This window comes from Schistocerca piceifrons, chromosome 1, assembly GCF_021461385.2.
Source record: "Schistocerca piceifrons isolate TAMUIC-IGC-003096 chromosome 1, iqSchPice1.1, whole genome shotgun sequence".
NCBI classification, from domain to species: domain Eukaryota; kingdom Metazoa; phylum Arthropoda; class Insecta; order Orthoptera; family Acrididae; genus Schistocerca; species Schistocerca piceifrons.
In genome coordinates, this window is record NC_060138.1 from 1,145,478,274 (window position 1) to 1,145,503,900 (window position 25,627).

The window sequence follows — 25,627 nt, forward strand, 5'->3', positions numbered from 1 at the left end:
AATTCAGCTAAATGCCTTGGATTTAGAATTATGAACAACTTAAATTGGAAAGAACACATAGAAAATGTTGTGAGGATGGCTAACCAAAGTCTGCACTGTATTCACAGAACACTTAGAAAAATGTAACAGATCTACTAAAGAGGCCGCCTACACTACGCTTGTCCGTCCTGTTTTGGAGTACTGCTGCTCGGTCTGGTATCCTTACCGGATAGGATTAACGCAGTACACCGAGAACGTTCGAGGACGAGAAGCACGTTTTGTATTATTGAGAAATAGGGGAGACAGTGTCACTGACGTGATACAGGACTTGGGGTGGACGTCATAACAGCAAAGGCGTGTTTCGTGGCGGCGGAATCTTTTCACGAAATTTCAATCACCAACTTCCTTTTACAAATGCGAAAATATTTTGATGACGCCTATCTACGTAGGGAGAAACGATCATTACAATAAAATAAGGGAAATCAGAGGTCGCACGGAAAGATACAGGTGTTCGTTTTCTCCGAGCGAGGTGGCGCTATGGTTGCTACTGAGAACTCACATTAGAGGGGTCGATGGTTCAAATCCGCATCCGGTCATCCAGATTTTCGTTTTCCGTGAATTCCCTAAATCGCTCCAGGCAAATGCTGGGATGGTTCCTCTGAAACGGCAGAGCCGGTTTCCTTCCACGTCCTTGAAACCATCCGAGCTTGTGCTCCGTCTCTAACGATCTCCATGTCGACGGGACGTTAACCGCTAATGCTCTTTCCTTCGAGCTAGCACAATGATTGTTCCTATGGAGTTAAAAAGAATGGCCTACAATCGCGTGCATCTCCTCCTAAGCCAACATTTCTGTAGTCGATACTTGGCGACGCTTGAGGTGGTGTAAAGAGAGACGGCACTGGACAGTGGATGACTGGAAACGAGTGATGTACACTGATGAATCACGCCATGTTCTATGGCAGTCGGATGGACGGATTTAAAAATTTAAAATCCTTTCATAATCCAATCATTAACAGGTATAATTTTAAATGAAAGGTTTAGCACAGTAAGTCAAATGTTAAAATTAAAAACTACGTATATGTTTTGAGGCACGTACTGAATTACCCAGACCATATTCACGTAGTATTTCTGACTGAGAGCACTTAACGACTTCCAACAGGTATGACGTTTTAATATATCACTCCTTTACTACTAACTATATTCGCAACACATTTTACAGACAATATCCACATACACTATGTTATCAAAAGTATCCGGAAACCCTCAAAAACATACACTTTTCATATTAGGTGCATTGTGCTGCCACCTACAGCCAGATACTCCATTTCAGCGAACTCAGTGTCATTAGACGTCATGAGAGAGAGAGCAGAATGGGGCGCTCTGCGGCACTCACGGACTTGGAACGTGGTCAGGTGATACTGTGTCACTTGTGTCATAAGTCTGTGCGCGAGATTTCCACATTCCTGAGCATCCCTAGGTCCACTGTTTCCTATGTGATAGTGAAGTCGAAACGTGAAGGAACACGTACAGCACGAAAGCGTACGGGCAGACCTCGTCTGTTGACTGACAGAGACTGCCGATAGTTGAAAAGGGTCGTAATGTGTAACAGGCAGACATCTGTCAATATCATCACACAGGAGTTCCAAACTGTAAGTACTATGACAGTTAGAGGGGAGCTGAGAAAACGGATTTCATGGTCGAGCGGCTGCTCATAATCCACACATCACGCCGATAAATGCCAAACGACGCCTCGCTTGGCGTAAGGAGCGTAAAAATTGGACGATTGAACAGTGGAAAAACGTTGTGTGCTGTTCCGAATCACGATACGCGATATGGTGATCGGATGGCAGGGTGTGGGTATGGCGAAAGCCCGAGGAATGTCATCTGCCAGCGTGTGTAGTGCCAACAGTAAAATTCGGAGGCGGTGGTGTTATGATGTGGTCGTGTTTTTCGTGGAGGGGGCTTGCACCCCTTGTTGTTTTGAGTGGCACTATCACAGCACAGGTCTACATTGATGTTTTAAGCACCTTCTTGTTTCCCACTGTTGAAGAGCAATTCGCAGTCGCGATTGCATCTTTCAACACGATCGATCACCTGTTCACAATGCACTGCCTACGGCGGAGTAGTTACACAGCAATAACATCCCTGTAATGGACTGGCGTGCACAGAGTCCTGACCTGAATCCTATAGAACACCTTTGGGATGTTTTGGAACGCAGACTTCGTTCCAGGCCTCACCGACCGACATCGATACCTCTCCTCAGTGTAGCACTCCGTGAAGAGTGGGCTGCAATTCCCCAAGAAACCTTCCAGCACCTTATTGAACGTTTAGCTGTGAGATTGGGAGCTGTCATCGAGGCTAAGATTGAACGTATGCCTGCGAGAGTGGAACCTGTCATCGACGCTAAGGGTCGGCCAACACCATATTGAATTCCAGTATTACCGATGGAGGGCGCCACGAACTTGTAAATCATTTTCAGCCAGGTGTTCGGACACTTTTGACGACACGGTGTATATCACTGAAAGGACTTTCACGACATATGACGCCATAAAAATTGAGATACGTGAGCAACCAGCTTTTCTTAAAACGGACTCCTCTTGCACATAGGAGTTCGACTTTTTAAAGAATTAGGAATGTGAGAGTGACTTGTCGGATTCCTAACTGCAGACATCCACATCAACGTACCTTTGTTGCATTTCGTTAATACTTTATCGAGGAACAGGGTATCTTCCTCCTGAGCCAGAGAGTGGTGGAAAAGTACGATACCGTTTGAGACCATCGTATTTTGAGGATGCTTTTTTTTAGAACAGTTTAGCCACGTACCTTCAACCAATATGCGTGCTGTGGTCCGCTCTACGTGTAAACGACACGTAATAGTATGGAGGGTATCGCTGGAGTACAATCTAAAAGTGCCGAAAGGTTCAGATTCCGGGATCAGCCGAGTCCACACCCCTATAAATTTGCGAAGCTTATAAAAAAAATGCTAGTGTTGATGCCCACTACATACATGTGTTCTTCACAGACGAGGTCTACTATCGTAGTGTCGGTTAGGTTTACAGTTGGAATAGGCGCGTCTGGAATTACTCGTATTAGGACCCATAGGTAATTGCTCGCTAACAAAAGAAAAGAGAGTAGGGTTTAACAATCCGTCATGACAAGACGAAGAAGAAGTTCGATAGAGCGAGAACGGCAGGAGTTCGGAAGTGTTCTTCCCAAGCGATTCTTTTCAAATAAAAGTAAAGTATTTGTCGTCTCTTTAGTGTAGCCTCTTATAAATACGTAAGACTCTCCGCACTACAGAACGCCTTTTAGGTAGTTCAGAATTTCTATAACACTATCATCTTTAGTAAACGCACCCTTTACGAACTGCGCAATTCCCCTTCGAATCTTCTCTGTCGGTTCAGTTAACGCAGCTTCGTAAGTATTCAAGACAAGACTAAGAAATTGGCCGAAGCAAGGTTTCTTAAGCGATCCCTTTCATGCGTTAATTGTACTTTGTAAGGACTCTCCCAGTATGTCTAAGTGGCATCGTATGGTTACGAGTAAATTTACATGATTGTTCCACTTCATTCACTGACTCCACTGTTCCACTAAAAAGTAAATAACGCCGTAGGGCATTCTTAGCTGAGAGACCGCAAGGGGTGTCCAGTAATGACGCCTAGTCATAAGGGGTTTCTTTCTCCATACGTAGTTGTCCCTTTCCTGGAGGATGTGCTTGAGTGCTGTCTGATGTGTGTTTCTGCAGTGTAGGTGGGTGTAATAGGTGTGTGCGAAGAGTGTGGTATTGTGCTTGTATTGTATGCTAATGCGAGAAGGGAGGGGGTGAAGCGCAATGCCGGCACATAGCGTACTGGTCTCCTCTACATCTATACAGATACTCCGCAAGCCACCGTACGGTGCGTGGCGGAGGGTACTCTGTACCACTACTAGTCATTTCCCCTCCTGTTCCACTCGCAAATAGAGCGAAAAACGTCTGTCTATGTGCCTCCGAATGAGCCCTAATGTCTCGAACCTTATCTTCGTGGTCCTTTCGCGCAATGTATGTTGGCAGCAGGAGAATCGTTCGGCAGTCAGCTTCAAATGTCTGTTCTCAAAATTTTCTCAACAGTGTTTCTCGGAAAGAACGTCGCCTTCCCTCCAGCGATTCCCATTTGAGTTCTCGACGTATTCCAGTATCACTTACGTGTTGTTCGAACCTGTTGGTAACAAATCTAGCAACCCACCTCTGATTTGCTTCGATGTCTCCCTTCAATCCGACCTGGTACTGATCCCAAACACTCGTGCAGTACTCAAGAATAGGTCACACCAGTGACCTATATGCGAAATGCGGAAGGCGGAAAACTATTCTGAGCACTTTACGTATAAATGACTTGGTAGACGTCCGTAGCTCCAGGCGTCTATCAAGCCGTTAGCAGACGACGCAGTTGTGAACATGGGAGTGACGTCGTTAGTAAACATTTACGATATGTAGAGTGACATGCAGATGATCGTAACCTCCTTCAACACAATATCTCATCCTCAACAAATGAATTTAATGTAATGCAAGGCATGAGGTAAAAAAGTCCAGCAGCATTTGATTACGTGGTCGCCAACCATCCTCTGGAATTAGCGGTATAGTACCAGACTGTGTAGCTGCCGAGGAAGTGCTTCGCAGCCTTACGTCATTCATGTATACAACACTTTGCTTCGTCCTCGTCCGCCGCACCCCTTGGTAACCAAGTTGGGCAGCTCAATTTTCCCACGGTATGGAGGACCCACGAACGTGCAGTCAACGTGATTTTAAATTGTCACCATCACCGTGTCCACGCGTGAGAAACACAGCCAAACTTCCACAGAGCCCTCTTTGTAATCATTCTCAAATTCCCGGTATTACAGAACACCGATTCTTGTGTCGGGACCAAAACGTCATTTGGAAATGGACGTGAAAGACACTGGCCCTCTACACCAGTACTCGCTTCCCGCGCCCGGGTTCCCGGGTTCGATTCCCGGTGGGGTCAGGGATTTTCTCTGCCTCGTGATGACTGGGTGTTGTGTGATGTCCTTAGGTTAGTTAGGTTTAAGTAGTTCTAAGTTCTAGGGGACTGATGACCATAGATGTTAAGTCCCATAGTGCTTAGAGCCTGTATCTGTACCTGTATCTTCACCAGTACGGCGCTTGGAAAAATCACGACATCACATTTATTACAACCGGACTGGGAATTTTTCCCGCCCGCCATACATTACAGTTACGTTTGGCAGGCTGCGCGCTTTGTGTACTATGCCCTTTAGACTGCACATCCCGATCCTGAAGACTGCGGGACCCACCATGAAGATCATCACTGGTATCTAACGAAGCGCGTACGAACAAGACACAAACGTACTTTCGTAATGGAGGACCCACGAACGTGCAGTCAACTTGATTTTAAATTGTCGCCATCACCGTGTCCACGCGTGAGAAACAGAGCCAAACTTCACCCGCATTATACTGTACAGTATAATGGAATGTAGTCGAATTAAATCGGGTATTGCTGCGGGAATTAGATTAGGAAATGAGACGCTTAAAGTTGTAAATGAGTGTTGCTATTTGGGGAGCTAAATAACTGATGATCATCGAAACAGAGAGGATACAAACTGTAGACTGGCAACGGCAAGGAAAGCGTTCCTGAAGAAGAGAAATTTTTCGACATCGAGTATAGGTTAAAGTGTCATGAACTCTTTTCTGAAAGTATTTGTATGGAGTGTAACCGTGTATGGAAGTGAACTGATAACTGGTTTGGAAAAGCAGAGAATAGAAGCTTTCGAAATGTTGTGCTACAGAAGAATTCTGAAGATTAGATGGTTCAAATAGCTCTGGGCACTATGGGATTTAATTTCTGAGGTCATCAGTCCCCTAGAACTTAGAACTACTTAAACCTAACTAACCTAAGGACATCGCACACATCCATGCCCGAGGCAGGATTCGAACCTGAGACCGTAGCGGTCGCGCAGTTCCAGACTGTAGCACCTAGAACCGCTTGGCCTCTCCGGCCAGCGAAGATTAGATGGTTAGATTGCGTAACTAATGATGAGGTACTCAATAGAATTGGGAAGAAGAGGAATTTCTGGCACAACTTAACTAGAAGAAGGGATCGGTTGGTAGGACATGTTCTGAGGCGTCAAGGGAGCACCAATTTAGTAATGAAGGGCAGCGTGGAGGGTAAACAGTTTCAGAAGGATGTAGGTTGCAGTAGTTACTCGGAGATGAAGACGATTACACAGGATAGAGTAACATGGAGAGCTGCATCAAACCAGTCTCTGGACTGATGACCACAACCACAACAACAGGATTGAATGAGATAACTACTACTTTTGTATCAGTTTATAAGAGTGCGTTATCTCGGCTACGGAAACTGGTTTTTGGCCGATAGTATGCACTCGTTCGGACATATGCCCCACCACAGTTTTCTGAATTTATACGTTACACGTTTGTATTAAGCCTCCGACAGTCACTACTGGAGTGTCCTTTCAATATGAAACAGACGACGAAAATTTAAACTGAACTACTGATGAACCCAAACGGTTGACTTTAAGCTCTCTTTCCCGTTACCGCACAGCAGCTCCTCAGAGTTCATCCAACTGTAGCCGTTACTAATCTGCTGCTGACTTACGCGATTAATGCGTATCAGCACATCGTCAGTCACAGTAATTTGTAGGAAAGTAAGGCTCCATTTATGATTCGCTAACCCTACAACCAGGTACGGCTAAGTTTTTCCCTTTAACGAAGGACAGATGAATACAACTTCGTTTTTAATTTCTACATGTTGTCAAAGCCTGTCTCCGTTAATGTGTATATTTCTGTAGTTAACACAGAGTCAACATCTGTGAAACTAAGGAGTGTTATCGACACTGTGTAGTTGATGTAACCCACCGTCAGTAGTAGCAGTCCAATTACACTTTCATGAGACACACCCAAAGTATAGAAAATCAGTGCAAATCTTGTTAAGTATCTGATGTGTGCTGTTCACTTAGTGAGTGTTTTGTTCTTGGTAGGCGTATCAGCAATAGCAGTAGTAGTAGTAGTTTTATTCACCGCAGATCACTTTTACAGAGTTCTTGGACATATGTCGGTGTTAAAATTTGACAACAATAAAAATAACGGATTCACATATAAAGACATTTACATACTTATGGGTCTAGTTTGGCAAGGGTGGGACAGGTAGTGGGCCGTGACCGTACAGTACGAATGATCCCCGTATTTTCTGAACTAATTTAGGGAAACCACGGAATAACTGAATGAAGACGCCCGGATGAAAATCGGAGCCTCCATACTCTCGAATAAGAGGCAATTATGTTTAAAACGGCACTGCCTCGTTCGGTTTATCACTAGTCTACTATACTGTTCTACAAAGAAGTTATTTGATAACGTCCAAAGCTAGTGCTGCACTTTTCATTCGTTTCTCACCCCCGGCAATGCCTACATGCTCCACACAGTTCACACTTGTTTCATAACGTAGCACTACTCACACTGTTAGCTGATGTCAGGACCATAGCGACGATTCTGCTGGCTAAATAAACAAGAAAAGTTGCTTCGTTAACTGTTGAAAAATGTTAGTATAGTATCTCCACTCTGCAAGATCCCAATTTCGACAGTATTTGTCCTATATTTTCCTAGACCAGAGACATTTTGGTTGCATACTTACATAATGAAACTCTTGTGTAATTTCGTTACTTGTGGTGGGAATGGGAAAATTGTAACTACTTCTGTCTCAAGCTTCTGAATATGACTTTTCCTCTGTTAAGTCGGGTACTTATGCCATTTTAATACGAAGCCACAGAAAGTGTCAGGAAACTGTTGATTTAATTACGTTTCCTTACCACTAGCATAGTTTACTTCTGGGTGCGTTCTCATAAAGCACAGAAAGTGTTATAAACTAGACAGGACGGAATCAAAATGACTCCAGAATTTAATCATACTTTTTAAGGATGATATATCTGTATGGCACAGAGGCAACAAACGCTATAAATAGTTTCTAGGTTGTGCTTAACTTAAAAAATGTACGAACAATCGAGTCACTTCTTTCCGTTTACTGTCTACACTAAAAAGCAACACCACAGCGAATTTAGAATCTGCTCCACTAACTGCAGATTTCGCGCAACCGGTTCAAATAGCTCTGAGCACTATGGGACTCAACTTCTGAGGTCATTAGTCCCCTAGAACTAGTTAAACCTAACTAACCTAAGGACGTCACACACATCCATGCCCGAGGCAGGATTCGAACCTGCGACCGTAGCGGTTGCGCGGTTCCAAACCGGAAACAGACCTGTCAATACAAGCATTGACATAAGAGCTCACGATAGAACGACAAGCGACTCTTTTCATCACGGGATCTTTCAATCGGTGAGGGAGTTTCACGGATATGCTGAAAAAACTCCAGTGTCTCGAGCCACGAGAGAAGCATTGCGCATGACGGAGGTGCTTCCTGTTAAAACTCCGGGTGCGTATTTTTCAAGAAGAGCTGGGCAACATAATATCTCCCCCCATATAACTCTCGCGAAATGACCACGACTAGAAACTCGAAGAAATTAGAGCTCATACGTAAGTCATCGGCAAACATTCTTCTCACGGACCATTCACGAGTGGATCAAGGAAGGGGGAAAAGACAGTAATACCAGAAATACTCTCCACCACACACCGAAATGTAGCTTGCAGACTATTGATGCAAATCAAAGTGACAGAGGACCTCCCTTGCTTGCAACTCTCAAAGACTGTGTAAACACCCTTAAGTCTTACCATGAGCGCAATGCTACATGTACCGCTTTCAAATTCAAATTCCTGGTCCGACATCGAAAATGGATTTTGCACGATTTTCCTACAACACGTGAACACCAGCTTATGCGGCGTCTCTAAAGACTACAATTTCGACGGTAGCTTAAATTCTAACCATTCTGTCCTATCAGAGCTCAATTTGTCTGAAGAATGCTGCAAACTTCAAAGACAGCTTAATTACTGTTCCCGTCACCGTGCCAATACAAGGCGTCATTTCTACTCCGTCAGTTATAAGCGACATTTGTTCTTGAGGAATGGCACATTATTTCACTCAGATTACTTCCTGAAACGAACGATAACAGTAGCTACTGATGAAGGTACCAGAGAGAGAGCAAATGCTCGTGCAGAGAGACGAAACGCAGGACCAGTAGAGAGGTGAGGTGATGTGACGTGTGGTGGTACTCACGAGAGCAGCTGCGATGGGCGTGGCGCGCATCTCGGAGCAGAGTGGCGGCGGGCGGCGGCAGCGCCGCTTTATAGCGCGGGCGGGCGGGGGCGGGGGGCGGCCGCAAAAACAGCAGAGCGCCGGCGCTTTCCCGCCAGCGGCGCGTGGCTGCCGCGGCCGTTTGTGTGGCACACGTCAAAAGTCTAACAGAGGAGTGTGCTCCTGCTGTTGTAGGGAGCTTATGGCACCACTTCGCTGGCAAGCACTGTGCGTGGTGCTCGACACGGACCTGATACACGTCACCAGCAGGTACCGAACTGCGACGTACCGACTCAAGGAATCCTGGACGTGAACAGGAAGCATTTTCATCCCATACTTGAGGCTACATTGCCCTTGATCTTTCTTCTCGTCCTTCTTCCTGGCCTTATCCCCTGTCTTCGTGTGGTCGGCACGTTACGCAGGATCTGGAAATAGTGTTAGTGGTAGACGGTGGCTGGATGCCCATCACCACCCATCCTCCAGGTCCCCGGCGCCCTCTACACACGCATACGTTGTGGAATTTGTGCACTCATCTTCCTATTCGGGAGGACGACGGTTCAATCCCGCGTCCGTCCATCCTGATTTAGGTTTTCCGTGATGTCCCTAAATCGCTCCAGGCAAATGACGGGATGGTTCCTTTGAAAGGGCACGGCTGACTTCCTTCCCTAATCTGATGAGACCGATGACCTCGATATTTGGTCTCTTCCCCCAAACAAACCCAACCCCTCATCTTCCTGGTGTTATCCATGCGAAAATTTGAAATTTAGATACGTTTGTGAACTGTGCAGCTGTGGCAAATCAGCTCTATAAAAATCAACGAGGAATCCGCAGATAAAGATCTTGCTAAACTCAGCTCGCTCTGCCCCTCCATGAGATCCATAGTCCTGTAGACAACTGCGCTGAAGTTGATGCCGTGTTCGTTGACTTCAGGTAGGTAGTTGACACCGGCCCGCACTGCCGCGTAATGAAAAAACAAACGAGCTTACGAGTATCGGTCCAGATTTCCGAGTGGATTCAAGGCTTTCTTGCATGTAGAACTTAACAGGTCGCTCTTAACGGAACAAAATCGACAGATGCAAATTTAATTTTCCGAGTGTTTAAAGGAAGTGTGATTGGAACGATACTGTTTACAGTGTACTGATAGTGACCGGGCCAAATATCTCACGAAATAAGCATCAAAAGAAAAAACTACAAACAACGAAACTCGTCTAGTTTGAAGGAGGAAACCAAATGGCGCTATGGTTGGGCCGCTAGATGGCACTGCCATAAGTCAAATGGATATCAACTGATTTTTTTTTCAAATACGAACCCCCATTTTTTATTACATATTCGTATAGTGCGTAAAGAAATATGAATCTTTTAGTTGGACCACTTTTTTCGCTTTGTGATAGATGGCGCTGTAATAGTCACAAACGTATAAGTACGTGCTATCACGTAACATTCCGCCAGCGTGGACGGTATTTGCTTCGCGATACATTACCCGTGTGAAAATGGACCGTTTACCAATTGCGGGAAAGGTCGATATCGTGTTGATGTATGGCTATTGTGATCAAAATGCGCAACGGGCGTGTGCTATGTATGCTGCTCGGTGTCCTGGACGACATCATCCAAGTGTCCGGACCGTTCGCCGGGCAGTTACGTTATTTAAGGAAACAGGAAGTGTTCAGCCACATGTGAAACGTCAGCCACGACCTGCAATAAATGATGATGCCAAAGTAGGTGTTTTAGCTGCTGTCGCGGCTAATCCGCACATCAGTAGCAGACAAATTACGCGAGAATCGGGAATCTCAAAACGTCGGTGTTGAGAATGCTACATCAACATCGATTCCACCCGTACCATATTTCTATGCAACAGGAATTGCAGGGCAATGACTTTGAACGTCGTGTACAGTTCTGCCACTGGGCACAAGAGAAATTACGGGACGAAGACAGATTTTTTTCACGCGTTCTGTTTAGCGACGAAGCGTCATTCACCAACAGCGGTAACGTAAACCGACATAATATGCACTATTGGGCAACGGAAAATCCATAATGGCTGCGACAAGCGGAACATCAGCGACCTTGGTGGGTTAATGTATGGCGCGGCATTATGGAAGGAAGGATGTAAGTAGGCTGTTTAGGTTTTTTTATTGGTAACGCCACCTCTGTATGAAAATCACTGGCTGTGCTGTGTGCAGTCTGTGGCTGCTTTGCATTGTTGTAATACTCGCCATTGTAGTGTTAGGCAGCTGGCTGTGAACAGCGCGTAGCGTTGCGCAGTTGGAGGTGAGCCGCCAGCAGTGGTGGATGTGGGGAGAGAGATGGCGGAGTTTTGAAGTTTGTCATGAACTGCTATATTTATATATGATGATATCAAGGTAAATACATTGTTTGTTCTCTATTAATATCTTTCATTTGCTAACTATCCCTATCAGTAGTTAGTGCCTTCCATAGTTTGAATCTTTTATTTAGCTGGCAGTAGTGGCGCTCGCTGTATTGCAGTAGCTTGAGCAGCGAAGATTTTTGTGAGGTAAGTGATTTGTGAAAGGTATAGTTTAATGTTAGTCAGGGCCATTCTTTTGTAGGGAATTTTGAAAGTCAGATTGCGTTGCGCTAACAAAATATTGTGTGTCAGTTTAAGCACAGTCATGCATAATTGTTCAAAGGGGACGTTTCATAAGGATAATTGGTCCCCATTTTATCGATGGCAATCTAAATGGTGCATTGTATGCTGATTTCCTACGTAATGTTCTACCAATGTTACTAGAAGATGTTTCACTGCAAGACAGAATGGCGATGTACTTCCAACATGAAGGATGTCCGGCACATAGCTCGCGTGCGGTTGAAGCGGTATTGAATAGCATATTTCATGACAGGTGGACTGGTCGTCGAAGCACCATGCCATGGCCCGCACGTTCACCGGATCTGACGTCCCCGGATTTCTTTCTGTGGGGAAAGTTGAAAGGTATTTGCTATCGTGATCCACCGACAACGCCTGACAACATGCGTCAGCGCATTGTCGATGCATGTGCGAACATTACGGAAGGCGAACTACTCGCTGTTGAGAGGAATGTCGTTACACTTATTGCCAAATGCATTGAGGTTGACGGACATCATTTTGAGCATTTATTGCATTAATGTAGTATTTCCAGGTAATCACGCTATAACAGCATGCGTTCTCAGAAATGATAAGTTCACAAAGGTACATGAATCACATTGTAACAATTTATTTATGTACTAAACGAATATGTAATAAAAAATTAGGGTTCCTATTTTTAAAAAAACGCAGTTGATGTCCGTTTGACCTATGGAAGCGCCATCTAGCGGGCCAACCATAACGCCATCTGGTTTCCCCCTTCAAGCTAGACAAGTTTCGCTCTTTGTTGTTTTTTCGTTTGACGCTTATTTCGTGAGATATTTGGCCCGGTCACGATCAGTGGACCACCCTGGATAAACGGTCCAGTAGAAGGTGTCTGTAGCTCTTTAAGACTTCACAGACGATACGTTTGTCTATAAAAGGAAGTAGCAACACCAGTAAGCATGTATTTGCAGAATGACCTGCAACGGATTGATGAATGGATCAATTCATGGCAGTTGACTCTGTACGTAAATAAATGTAACATATTGCACATACACAGGAAGAGAGATCCACTACTGCACAGTTACACTAGTGATGACAAATCGCTAGAAACAGTGTCTAACGTGAAATATCTAGAAGTAATTGTCCAGAGCGACCTTACTGGAATGACGCCATAAAGTAAATAGCAGGAAAAACAGAGGCCAGACTGAGATTTATAGGTACAATCTTAAGGAAATGTAGCTCATCCACGAGGTAAGTGGCATACAAGGCGCTTGTTCGATCGGTTCTTGAGTACTATTCATTTATCTGGGATCCTTACCAGGCAGGAGTGATAGAAAAGTTAGCCAAGATTCAACGAAGAGAGTAGCGTTTCGTCACGGGATCGTTTATCGTAGAGAGAGCGTTACAGAAATGCTAAAAAAAAATGCAGTTACAAATGTTACAAGAGAGGCGTTATGCATCGCAGAGAAATTTATTATTGAAATTTCGGGAGAACACTTTCCAGAAGTGTCGGACACAACATATTACTCTCTCACACATACAGCTCGCGAAATGACAAACACGAGAAAATTCTACATCTACATCTACATCTATACTCCGCGAGCCACCTTACGGTGTGTGGCGGAGGGTACTTATTGTACCACTATCTGATCCCCCCTTCCCTGTTCCATTCACGAATTGTGCGTGGGAAGAACGACTGCTTGTAAGTCTCCGTATTTGCTCTAATTTCTCGGATCTTTTCGTTGTGATCATTACGCGAGATATATGTGGGCGGTAGTAATATGTTGCCCATCTCTTCCCGGAATGTGCTCTCTCGTAATTTCGCTAATAAACCTCTCCGTATTGCGTAACGCCTTTCTTGAAGTGTCCGCCACTGGAGCTTGTTCAGCATCTCCGTAACGCTCTCGCGCTGACTAAATGTCCCCATGACGAATCGCGCTGCTTTTCGCTGGATCATGTCTATCTCTTCTATTAATCCAACCTGGTAAGGGTCCCATACTGATGAGCAATACTCAAGAATCGGACGAACAAGCGTTTTGTAAGCTACTTCTTTCGTCGATGAGTCACATTTTCTTAGAATTCTTCCTATGAATCTCAACCTGGCGCCTGCTTTTCCCACTATTTGTTTTATGTGATCATTCCACTTCAGATCGCTCCGGATAGTAACTCCTAAGTATTTTACGGTCGCTACCGCTTCCAATGATTTACCACCTATGGCATAATCGTACTGGAATGGATTTCTGCCCCTATGTATGCGCATTATATTACATTTATCTACGTTTAGGGAAAGCTGCCAGCTGTCGCACCATTCATTAATCCTCTGCAGGTCCTCCTGGAGTACGTACGAGTCTTCTGATGTTGCTACTTTCTTGTAGACAACCGTGTCATCTGCAAATAGCCTCACGGAGCTACCGATGTTGTCAACTAAGTCATTTATGTATATTGTAAACAATAAAGGTCCTATCACGCTTCCCTGCGGTACTCCCGAAATTACCTCTACATCTGCAGATTTTGAACCGTTAAGAATGACATGTTGTGTTCTTTCTTCTAGGAAATCCTGAATCCAATCACAAACCTGGTCCGATATTCCGTAAGCTCGTATTTTTTTCACTAAACGTAAGTGCGGAACCGTATCAAATGCCTTCCTGAAGTCCAGGAATACGGCATCAGTCTGCTCGCCAGTGTCTACGGCACTGTGAATTTCTTGGGCAAATAGGGCGAGCTGAGTTTCACATGATCTCTGTTTGCGGAATCCATGTTGGTTATGATGAAGGAGATTTGTATTATCTAAGAACTTCATAATACGAGAACACAAAACATGTTCCATTATTCTACAACAGATTGACGTAAGCGAAATAGGCCTATAATTATTCGCATCTGATTTATGACCCTTCTTGAAAATGGGAACGACCTGCGCTTTCTTCCAGTCGCTAGGTACTTTACGTTCTTCCAGCGATCTACGATAAATTGCTGATAGAAAGGGGGCAAGTTCTTTAGCATAATCACTGTAGAATCTTAAGGGTATCTCGTCTGGTCCGGATGCTTTTCCGCTACTAAGTGATAGCAGTTGTTTTTCAATTCCGATATCGTTTATTTCAATATTTTCCATTTTGGCGTCCGTGCGACGGCTGAAGTCAGGGACCGTGTTACGATTTTCCGCAGTGAAACAGTTTCGGAACACTGAATTCAGTATTTCTGCCTTTCTTCGGTCGTCCTCTGTTTCGGTGCCATCGTGGTCAACGAGTGACTGAATAGGGGATTTAGATCCGCTTACCGATTTTACATATGACCAAAACTTTTTAGGGTTCTTGTTTAGATTGTTTGCCAATGTTTTATGTTCGAATTCGTTGAATGCTTCTCTCATTGCTCTCTTTACGCTCTTTTTCGCTTCGTTCAGCTTTTCCTTATCAGCTATGATTCGACTACTCTTAAACCTATGATGAAGCTTTCTTTGTTTCCGTAGTACCTTTCGTACATGATTGTTATACCACGGTGGATCTTTCCCCTCGCTTTGGACCTTAGTCGGTACGAACTTATCTAAGGCGTACTGGACGATGTTCCTGAATTTTTTCCATTTTTGTTCCACATCCTCTTCCTCAGAAATGAACGTTTGATGGTGGTCACTCAGATATTCTGCGATTTGTGCCCTATCACTCTTGTTAAGCAAATATATTTTCCTTCCTTTCTTGGCATTTCTTATTACACTTGTAGTCATTGATTCGAGAAATTAGGACTAATACAGAGGCTTATGGACAAACATTCTCCCCACGCGCCGTTTGCGAATGGAACTGGAAGGGGGGGATCATTTAGTAGTACCAGAAGTTTCCTCCGTCACATACCGTTAGGCTACTTGCGGAGTCTGATGCAGATGCAGATAGTTTAGAGTCAGTTGGTAACGGACGCACGCTCATTTTTTTCCCTTGTGGCAGGCACACATTACTGACCGAGCTATAGCGGCACTGCATCTTTACCTGAAATAAAGTACAAAGAATTATAATGCAGGTAACTTATTTTCTCTTTTAATTTCGGATAACTTTGTGTAGAACACAAGCATGTACGTATTTCTTTGCCTACATCATGTTGCGATGACACAGCATACATACTCCGTACAGCTTACAACACATGTCAGGTTTTTATGTATACTACCTCAGAAGTCTTCTCATTAGTCAGCTTTGACAGAACATACAAAACAGTGCAAAAAAAATTCGCAATCATAATCCCACCAGCCAGCACGGTCATTCACTACCCACTAAATTGCTGATCTGGGGCACGCCAAGTTTCTGAACGTCGCCTCTTATAAAAGATTGTACTCTAACCTATCCTCATCACTGATAATTTTAACAATTTTCGGGTGGTCACTGACACACACTGAGTGACAACCCATTACCACAAGGTGTGCAGGATGATTGTTGAACAGAGAAGCTACCTTTGAGAAACTCTCATGTAACTGTCACCACTTGTATGATCAAAGCATAACACTCTTACCGTTAAACTGAGGGTTGTCGAATTCTACTGGAGCACTGAACTCATGGTGGGAGGGCATGCAGCTAACTATGTTACCTGTCACATGTAGACTGTTCGTAACTGTGAACAGAAACACATTAATGTGTGTGCTATGTCATTGTAACGACACGAAACGTGGCGCTGACGTAGGTGATAGCGGTAATTCACGATCATAGAACAGTTCCACTGCATCGTCCAATGATATGTCGTCAGCACACCACTCCTGCTGCTGCGTCAAGGAGTCAGAGTTGGATGAAGCAGGTGGTGGATACCTGAAGTCTGCCAAATCAGACAAGTGCGGTGGAAAATCGAATGGCTCCCAAAAATCAGGCTGGTCGACTGTACTGTGGCAGAAGGGAAATATTACTAAACGACAAAATAATAGTAACAATAACGAAAAAGAGATGGAGGAGTTAATAACACTTACATAAGAATGAAACAGTTTTCTTCTTTTTCTTCTCGTCAGAGGCGGTGGATGATCACTGAACCTTCATGGTTTTGTTCGAGTGAGGTACAGATAAAGAATGGCACTCTCATGATGCTGAGAACACTAAGGGTTAGAGTGGGCTATGGCGGGGGAAGGACTAATAGGAGCACAGTACTGGTGGGGGAAGAAGGATGTCGTTTTCTGGTTGTTAAATCCACATTAGTTAAATGACGGTTATCACTTTACGTTGAAAGCATTTGACCTTTAACCTGGGTAAACACGGACTCAAATGCCTTACTCGACCGCCAGCTTCTCTATAAATTACTTGCATTATCACGACAGTTACTACTAATTACTTGCAATTATCATTACATTTATTGCCATTAATTACGTCCTAAATATTCAAGACATGTGCTTAAGTGAATGGTTTGTCTACATGAGGGGGCTAGGAAAATAGGGTGGTTTATTTACTTAGGAGATCGGAGAATTTACCCGAAACCCGTCTTCGCCCACTGTGTAGACACGCGGGATATTATGGTGAGAGCGTTGATTGCGTGGGCAGCCTTTATCCGCAGCAGTATTAGGTTCTTCGTTCGGTTTTACAACGTGGTTGGAACACGGGGCAATCAACATCCACTTTCTCTTTATCCATCCATATCTACATGCTGTCTGTCTCATTCCTTTTCTACTAATTAAATAGTATTATGGGTGTTAATATGAATATAAGATTATTTTTTCTGCTTTTTGTAAATGTGTGGTCATGTTAAGTTATGTGGTACGTCGAAGGGCATTGGCATCCAAAATTAAACCAACATACCGCTATTTCCCCGTCCTGTGTCCAATTCACGATATAACCATACGAACTCTCAACAGATGTCAGTGCAGTGGTGTTCTGCTCGGAAGATGGCATTCCAGTCAATGGACAACCATGCCAAAGATGACGTCAGTGCATCTATCAAACGAAATAGTGTTTTCCGTGTGTCCCACATTCACTATCGCTGTGTACACAGTCACAGACGGTTCCGTATGGCACAGAGAAGACGCCTACCAGACTCTCTGCGATGGAGGGCCATAGAAAGAATGGAAGCAAAAAATGATTCAAATGGCTTTGAGCACTATGTGACTTAACTACATAAACCTAACTAACCTAAGGACATCACACACATCCATGCCCGAGGCAGGATTCGAACCTGCGACCGTTGCGACTGTAGCGCCTAGAACCGCTCGGCCACTCCGGCCGGCAGGAATGGAAGCAGGCAGTAGCTAACTGATGTGGCCCGATGGCTTAGTGTGATACGTTGTTTTTTCTCAGATATGGCGACAATTTCATAGAGATCGAAACTGTATCCCAAAGGACAGGGCAGAGCCGACCACGTGTGACATCAGAAAGAGAAGACCGTTATTTGGCTGCAAGGGCACGACGGTGCCGCCTTAGTACTGTACGGCAACTGGTATCTCACCTCGTAGCATGCACTAGACGTGTTGTATAGAGGCAAAAGATGTACAGAAGGCTTCCGCAGAGTGGCTTTTATTGTCGGAGACGTGCTGTTTTGTCTATCTCTGACGCATCTTCATAGAAGGGAACATCTTGAGTAGACCGTCAACATGCCACCAGAACGGTCGAACAGTGGGCCAATATTATTCTCAGAGATGAGTCCCGATTTGGTCTGAAGAGTGATTCTCTACGGATTCGCATGTGGAGATAATGTGGAACACGGTTTCAGGACCCAAAAACTGTGGAAAGAGACCGATATCGAGGAAAATCCTAACAGTGTTGGCAGGGATTATGTTCACTACTCGAACACCTCTTCAGGAAATTATATGAGTGAATCGGCAAGGTTTAACTGCTGTCAGGTATCGTGGCGAGGTCTTGGGATTCATGTGCAGTTGTTGCGAGGTGCTGTGAGCCCAGACTTAGAGCTGATCATCGATAATATTCGTCCTCTTCGTCCTCATAGAGCACCGGTGGTAGATTTTTTTTTTTTTTTTTTGGAAACAGAAGATATTGCACGCATGGCGTGGCCTGCTCGCTCTTTCGATTTGAATCCCATAGAGCATCTCATGGGATGCATTAGGAAGACGGGTTGCTTCACGTCAGCTTCCACCAACTACTTTCCAGGACTTGCAAGCAACTCTGCAGGAAGAATGGGCGTTATTGCCTCAACATGAGGTTGATGACACCATTCACAGCATGCCGCGTCGTTGTCGGGCGTGTGTTGCTGCCAGAGGTTGTCCGATCCCGATCAAACAGTTGTCGGAATGTGTGTGCAATTGCATTAAGTTGGAAAAACGAAGACCATTTTTGTCTACCGTTATATATATTGCAGTTGTTTACGCTCTTTTCCTACTTTACTATCACCGGTTTATACTATTTTGCGGCAAAATAAACGCAACCTTGCAAAATTTCCGTCTGTTCCTTTAATTGTCTGCACCAGAGTACGTCATGAAACTTTTTGTTTATTTTGTAATACTTACTCTGGTCTTTGTTTAAATCCCCACATGTATACACTTAACAACTTCTTTCTGCAGAGAAGTACATTCGGTTTCATTAAATTTCAAGAGGAAAGAGAATGATCCGCTTTCAGCAAAGAAATATTTTATTTTTAAATGAAATTTTCAGCTAAGAAGGTAAGTTAGCGTTTTAGTGACGGAAACGCTGATATTTAGCTACTATACTAGCTCATTTCAATTTATGAGGTGTTTTAAGATATAACGTGGAAGTATATTTGCATTACACGAAGTAAATCTACAGAGATGTGGGGTAGCTACATGAGATTTGTTGCAAAGGTTTTGGTTTGAAATTATTTTATTTCACCTTGAGTTAAATACCCTTTTCATCTTTCCGTTGCCCTGTGAGAAAGTTCCTGGTGACTACAGCATATAAGATAAAACTTCATGTTGTTGTTCACTTATGGGTCATATTTCATTTAAAGAAGAATGTTTCAGGGTATTAAAACTCTGGTCATGGTAACTCATGAAGCCACAAGTTAAAGTTTAATGTAATGATGCATTTTCAGTCTTTGTTCTTGACGCCCTCCCATTGGCAGGCCCCTCTCAAATTCAAGTGGGGGAATAACTTTGAATCTTTTGCCACTGCTGAAGTCATCATGGCACTTTTTGTCACAGGCCACTTACTCCCGAAGCACAGGCAGTTTTCATCACAAAACACAACAGTCCACCACCCTGACCTCCAATGAGTTCTCGCTTGACACCACTGAAGTCAATGGCGGTGGTTTGAGGCCAGTGGGCTGCACACTACAGAGCGTCTGGCTCGGAGATGTCCTTGAAGTAACCAGTCTGTAACAGTTGCTGAAATTGTTGTTGCAGATGCACTGAAAGCCCCCCACCAATAATTATTTAACATTGAACATTTCTAGAAGGTTCTATAAAGTTCTCGTATTGTAATGTTTGTTAATTCCAAAATATTCTTTGTCCGTATATGTAGCGGGACTCTCCGTCCACGAATTTAGTTCTTTTCTGCTCTGTCTCTACACTGCTGCTCGCAATTAACGTGCTTTCAGTTCTATGTCTCGTACTTCATTGGCGACACTGCATTATGATTTGGACTCGACTCTGGTTACGACTCAGCAATATTATAACTCTGCTCTTAATGCACAAAAAGCAGCATTTCCAAACTGTTCGTTTACAATGCTTTTCTCCAAATAGCATTATGACAGCTGACTAACTGTAGGAATTGTATACAGCAATAAGAATGAAACGTCCAGCGCCTGAAGAAAGCCTTAAACGCGGTTAAGGGGCTCTGGAAATGTTCCAAATAATGAAATGTTCAATTTTTACATTTTTTCATTTTAAAAATCTACACTTTCCTCTTTCAATTGATACATAATTTATTCAGTTTGGAGGACTACAACTATTTTTAAAATATTTTTAAATGTGTTCCGCATGGTCGTGATCGACTGTGGCGCTGTTAAACTGCAGTCAAACGTTGTACTCATGAATCTACCTGCTGATCGTGTACATTTTAATGATGTGTTACAAAACAGGTGTTGTGGCTAACGTGTGATTGTTCGATATATAACGTTCTATCGACTGACGTGTATTTCATGTTTATTTACTCCTTCGTAATCCTGGGAATATTCGTGGAGAATTCTGTTCATTGAAGTCTCTGATTTATTGAAGGATAATCATGGGTAAACGTAAAGTGACTAGAAATCTTCTGAAGGCTTTTAAGAAAAGGAGAAATGTTGGAAAGCCAAAGGTAAATGTTATTACCGTAAACAATAAAGACGATAACCAAGTGTATGAAGCTACCCTTGCTGGTACACCTGTCCATTGCAGTCAAAGTGAAAAAGAAAGTACTTCTCAGAAGAAGCTTGGTTTAGTTAGTGAAAAGTATGAATGTGTTATGGGCGAATCTGATGTGAGTGAAATATTTGATATGTCAGTTTTCAACGGAACTTTTTCAATCTGTGTAAGATGTATTCAGTGTAGTGAAGTCGGTCTGCAACTCTGTATAAAAAATCGCGTAGGACATGCCAGTGAAATGGAACTGAGATGTGGTAAGTGTTCATTCATGGCCACTTTTTGGTACAGTTCTGCAGTAACTCCAAATTAAGAAAATGGTACCAAAATCTATAAACGCATCATTAGATTTCCTTACGCCTTGTGTACAGTTGGTAAGGTTGCTACTGCAGGTGCAGTTTTCTTTGGCATGATGAATGTTCCAATTCCCCAAACCATGTTTACGAAATATAATAGATTAGTAATATCCTAAGTAGAAGATGTCTGTATAAAATGTATGAAGAAAGCTGTGGAAGAGGCAGTAATAGAAAACAGTGGTAACAGAGACTTGACTGCAGCATTCGATGGTACCTGACATAAACGGGGACAAACATCTCTTCATGGTGTAGCATGTGCCCCAAGTATGTATAGAGGGAAAATTTTAGATGTGGCTGTAATATTTAACTATTGTGTCCACAAAAAATAAAGGTAAACACGAAAATAACTGCACAGCTAACTATAGTGGAAGTAGTGGATTGGAAGCGGCTGGTGTTGCTAGTATATTTCACAGTGTCTATGAAATGAGGAAGACTGGGCTCTTTTTTCTTTATAATTTTTCAACCGATGAAAGTTCCCATCATTACTTGTGTCCCATAGGAGAAAACAGTTGATATAAGTGCAATAAGGGATCGCTATCTGGTGAAGTGTACACTCATAAACATAGTCTGCGTGATGCGTTAATGGAGGTGAGAAAACCTATTTTCAGAGAGGTAGCGGCACCTGAAAAAGTGTGTTCTGGGAAAAACTCAAAAGCCCAATGAAAGTGTAAATAGTGTTATATGATCAAGACTCCCTAAGATTGTGTTTGTTGGAATAGAAACATTTCAGTGTGGCGTGTATGATGCTGTTGCTACTTTCAACTAAGGTGTAAAGTATTTTGAAATACGGGAATGAAGATAGGTTTCAGCATGGTACGAACGATGCTTGCTTTATACAAGGAACATCTTCGGACTGTTGGCAGGGCTGTAAACAGCCTAGAAGTACAAGCCAGAGTTAACAGGAGAAGGACAAAGAGGAATGTGGAGGAGGAGTTTGCAGAAGATGAACATAACCTATCCTATGGACCTGGAATGCATTAAAAAGGTAATCCAAACTTTATTGCTCGATTCCCAAAAGTTTTGTTTTTTCATACAAACAATATGTTTTCTCAGGATCTACAAAACCAATTTGTTTCAAATTTTCCGCTAATGTTACAAAGTCCCTTCTGCGTAATTTAACACAGCCTTTTTCCAAAAACCTGTACATTGTTGAATTTATAAACAAAAAGTGGCACAAAAAGTAGTGAATTTTCGTTACAATAGAAAAAAATTAACCTCTAACAACTGAGCTCAAAATTTTAAATAATCCTGTGATAAGTTGTAGTCAATACTCCAAATAATAACCTGTAAGAACTTCAATTTCCTAGCCCAAATACTTTCTGAGAAAACATGCAATTTATAAGCGCTACTTTAACATTGAGACGATAGGGCTTTCTGGGGCCCCCTTAACTGCCGTATAGTGTAAAAAGGCCGAAAGGAAATTCGCAGTGAAATCCATTACGTCACTAGCGATAAGCTTCTAATTTTCATAATATCAAATACGCGTAGTCAAAGAGAGTAAGAAGAATTTTACAGAGTCCTGAAAAATCTAACAAGGGGACCCTCCATACTGTAAATCACGGATTTTGATACTCTTCAAATATGTTGTAGAGGCACTTACCCTGAGTACCTGGCTACACGGGTTTTAGCGACGGGCCTTGGTTTTTGAGAAAATCGATTTTGATGTTCATTACGCGCTTTGTATACCCGAAACATTTCACATGTTCCGAGCAATTCAGCGTAGCGCAGCTGTCCAGGTTCACGGCTACCGTACTGGAAGTACCGTGTTCGAATCCTGCTCCCACATGTTTTTTTTATGCGTGCAAGAACCGTCCGGAAAATTTGCTCCTAACATTCAAAAACTAGTAGATGAATTAACTGGGAAATACAGAAATGTAGTCGTGTCCTGCACGAAATCCGGGAAGTTCACGAAATTGGTGTACGAAGAATTTTTGCGTTCTGTAGTTCTTCCGTACGTGGGACAGAAAATGTTTTTGTACATTTTCGATTCGTGGAGAGGGCAAACCGGTTCAACTTTATACGATCATCTATTCACTGATGGAAGGAAAGCGAGCACCTGCACCCTAAAAGTGGTCTCACCAAAGCGCACTCCTTACTGCCAGTCCTGCGGTGTTTGTTTTTACCGACAGGTGAAAATCTTCACGAAAATTATTCAGAATGCTCCCGACTTGATGAAAGACAATAGAGTAATCGCTTCTAGGGGAGAATCGATAAAATTACATTCGATAGTCCTACATCAATTCAGTGCTCCTAATTTTGAAAGCAGGATTAGATACGCATGGTTCGCATCGAAATTAGCGGATGAAAGAGAAATCTTTTTGTTTGCAAAAGAATTGTGTTTCCCGGCGTCGCTCATGAAGAAACAGTGCGCCTGCAAGACGGTTGCTTTCATAAAATGCATGTGGTGCTGCGAAAATTTGTTCTTCGGTTGTTTCTGTGATAAGCATCACCCACAATATCGTTCGGGTACATTAAGCAATGTGGACGATGAAAAATAAGATTTTGTAATATTGTATGACAGAAAGAATTAATAACTCAATATATCTTTATAATTTCGCACCTCTTACACTGTTTGTCGATATTCTTGGAAATAAAACTGAAAAATTCGGTCGATTTTGAAAAAAAATGTCCACGAGCACGTTTCGAACATGGTACCTCCAGCGCGGTAGTGCTACGCTGACTTGCTCGGAATACACGTAAAGTTACGGGTATACAGAGCATGTAATAAACTTCAAAATCGATTTTCTCAAAAACCAAGGCCCGTCGAGAAAATACCGGATAGCCAGGTACTCAGGGTAAGTGCCTCTACAACATGTTTGAAGAGCATCAAAATCCGTGATTTACAGTATGGAGGGTCCTCTTGTAAGTTGCGCAATACAGATTTTATACATTCCATTAAAGCATTTTTATAGTAATCTCCATCATTTATTTTAATTAAACTTACATTGCTCACAGTGTTCATCATGTTCATGTTCGTTTTTGGAACACAACCTACGACCAGCTCAGAGGCAGAAGTGCTGACACTTTCTGCAGGACCTGACCATCATTTTGCAACACGATGCTCAAGCACGTACAGTGCAAGCTGTTACCGATTTGTTTGACTGATGGGGCTGCTACGTGCTATACCACCTACGGCACTCCCCTGACTTCAGCCCTCGTAAGTTCAACTCGATTTATAAACAGAAGGAAATACTTCACGGCATTCACTTCAGAACTGCTCCAAATTCGTCGGGCTGTAGACCGCGCCGCTCGAACTGTCAACGCAACTGGCACTGCTAAGAGTATTCTACGACTTACACATCGCTGACAACGGGTTGTACACAATGCTGGTGACTTCTTTGAAGGTCAGTAAAACTTTGAAACACGTATCTTTTTTGTACGAACTGTAAACAAATAGTTGCGGCTATTAAAGTTCCAACCCTCGTATAAGATTAGATAAATGTTGCATGATGTGCTACCATCTCCTGTAGAACAGCGTCTATATCATGTGGAAGAGCAAACCAAAGACTGCGAAACGCTTAGAAGATGTATCAAACCACGAAATTCCCTGTCCCCGTGTAGCGTATTGCTGTGGGGTATTAGATTCTTACCAGAATGATAGGCTTCTTAGAGAAGGACACAGCCGGTTTATATCGCCATCCTTACCTATCACAGCTCTCACTCATGCTCCATCTGTAGTAAACGTCCCAGAACACATCGTTTTAGGCGCGTAGACCAAGTTTATGAGTTTGTGTAATCGTTTTCCACGTTAAATAACTATCGGGTGACAGAAAATTTATCTCCTTGGATGTATGCCAGCCTCTTTCTTCCCTACATTTTTGTGTGTAGAACTAGAGTTTCTAGCGCTTTAGCAAACGAATGAATGATTGCTTACCAGTTGCTACCACAACAGTAGCATACAGCAGGAGGTATATTGTAAACACTGCTCGCTAATATGAAAAATACGTAACAGTAGTTCTGTATAATAATTGTATAATTTTTGCTGGAGACTGTGTTAACAATCTACATATAGTTTAAAGGTCTTCAGCGTCTGCAACGCGTAATTCTACAGCAGTCAACTTTTGTGTGTCCTTATTACCGCCAACAGTCAAACTGCAGAACAAGGTTTTTAATAGGAAATGGTTAAAGTCCGCTCGACACATTGGTTCCTTTGTGTATTATCTATCTCGATACAGAATTTTGATGCATTGTATACCACTTCAACAAGGCTCAGGTTTAACATAGCACTTACATATAATATTTATGTCGGTCTGTGCGGCAGTCTGTGTTAACGAAGATTGTCTACGCTATGCCCATTACTTCAGTCGAGTATTGCGTTGTGGTAGTGCCT

The 25,627-nt window shown here is 43.1% G+C and overlaps 1 protein-coding gene across 1 annotated transcript in view; it reads right to left on the bottom strand.

The window, feature by feature from the left end:
• The window catches only part of LOC124778694, a 100,958-nt gene extending 75,996 nt beyond the window's left edge, over positions 1 to 24,962 (bottom strand). Inside the window, exons 1-3 of the mRNA XM_047253661.1 lie at positions 24,943 to 24,962; positions 16,420 to 16,595; positions 9,130 to 9,317 (exon numbers count right to left, since the gene is read on the bottom strand). Of these exons, the coding sequence (XP_047109617.1) occupies positions 9,130 to 9,317; positions 16,420 to 16,595; positions 24,943 to 24,962 (384 nt within the window). The remainder of the gene's footprint in view (positions 1 to 9,129; positions 9,318 to 16,419; positions 16,596 to 24,942) is intronic.
• Positions 24,963 to 25,627: the final 665 nt, after the last annotated feature.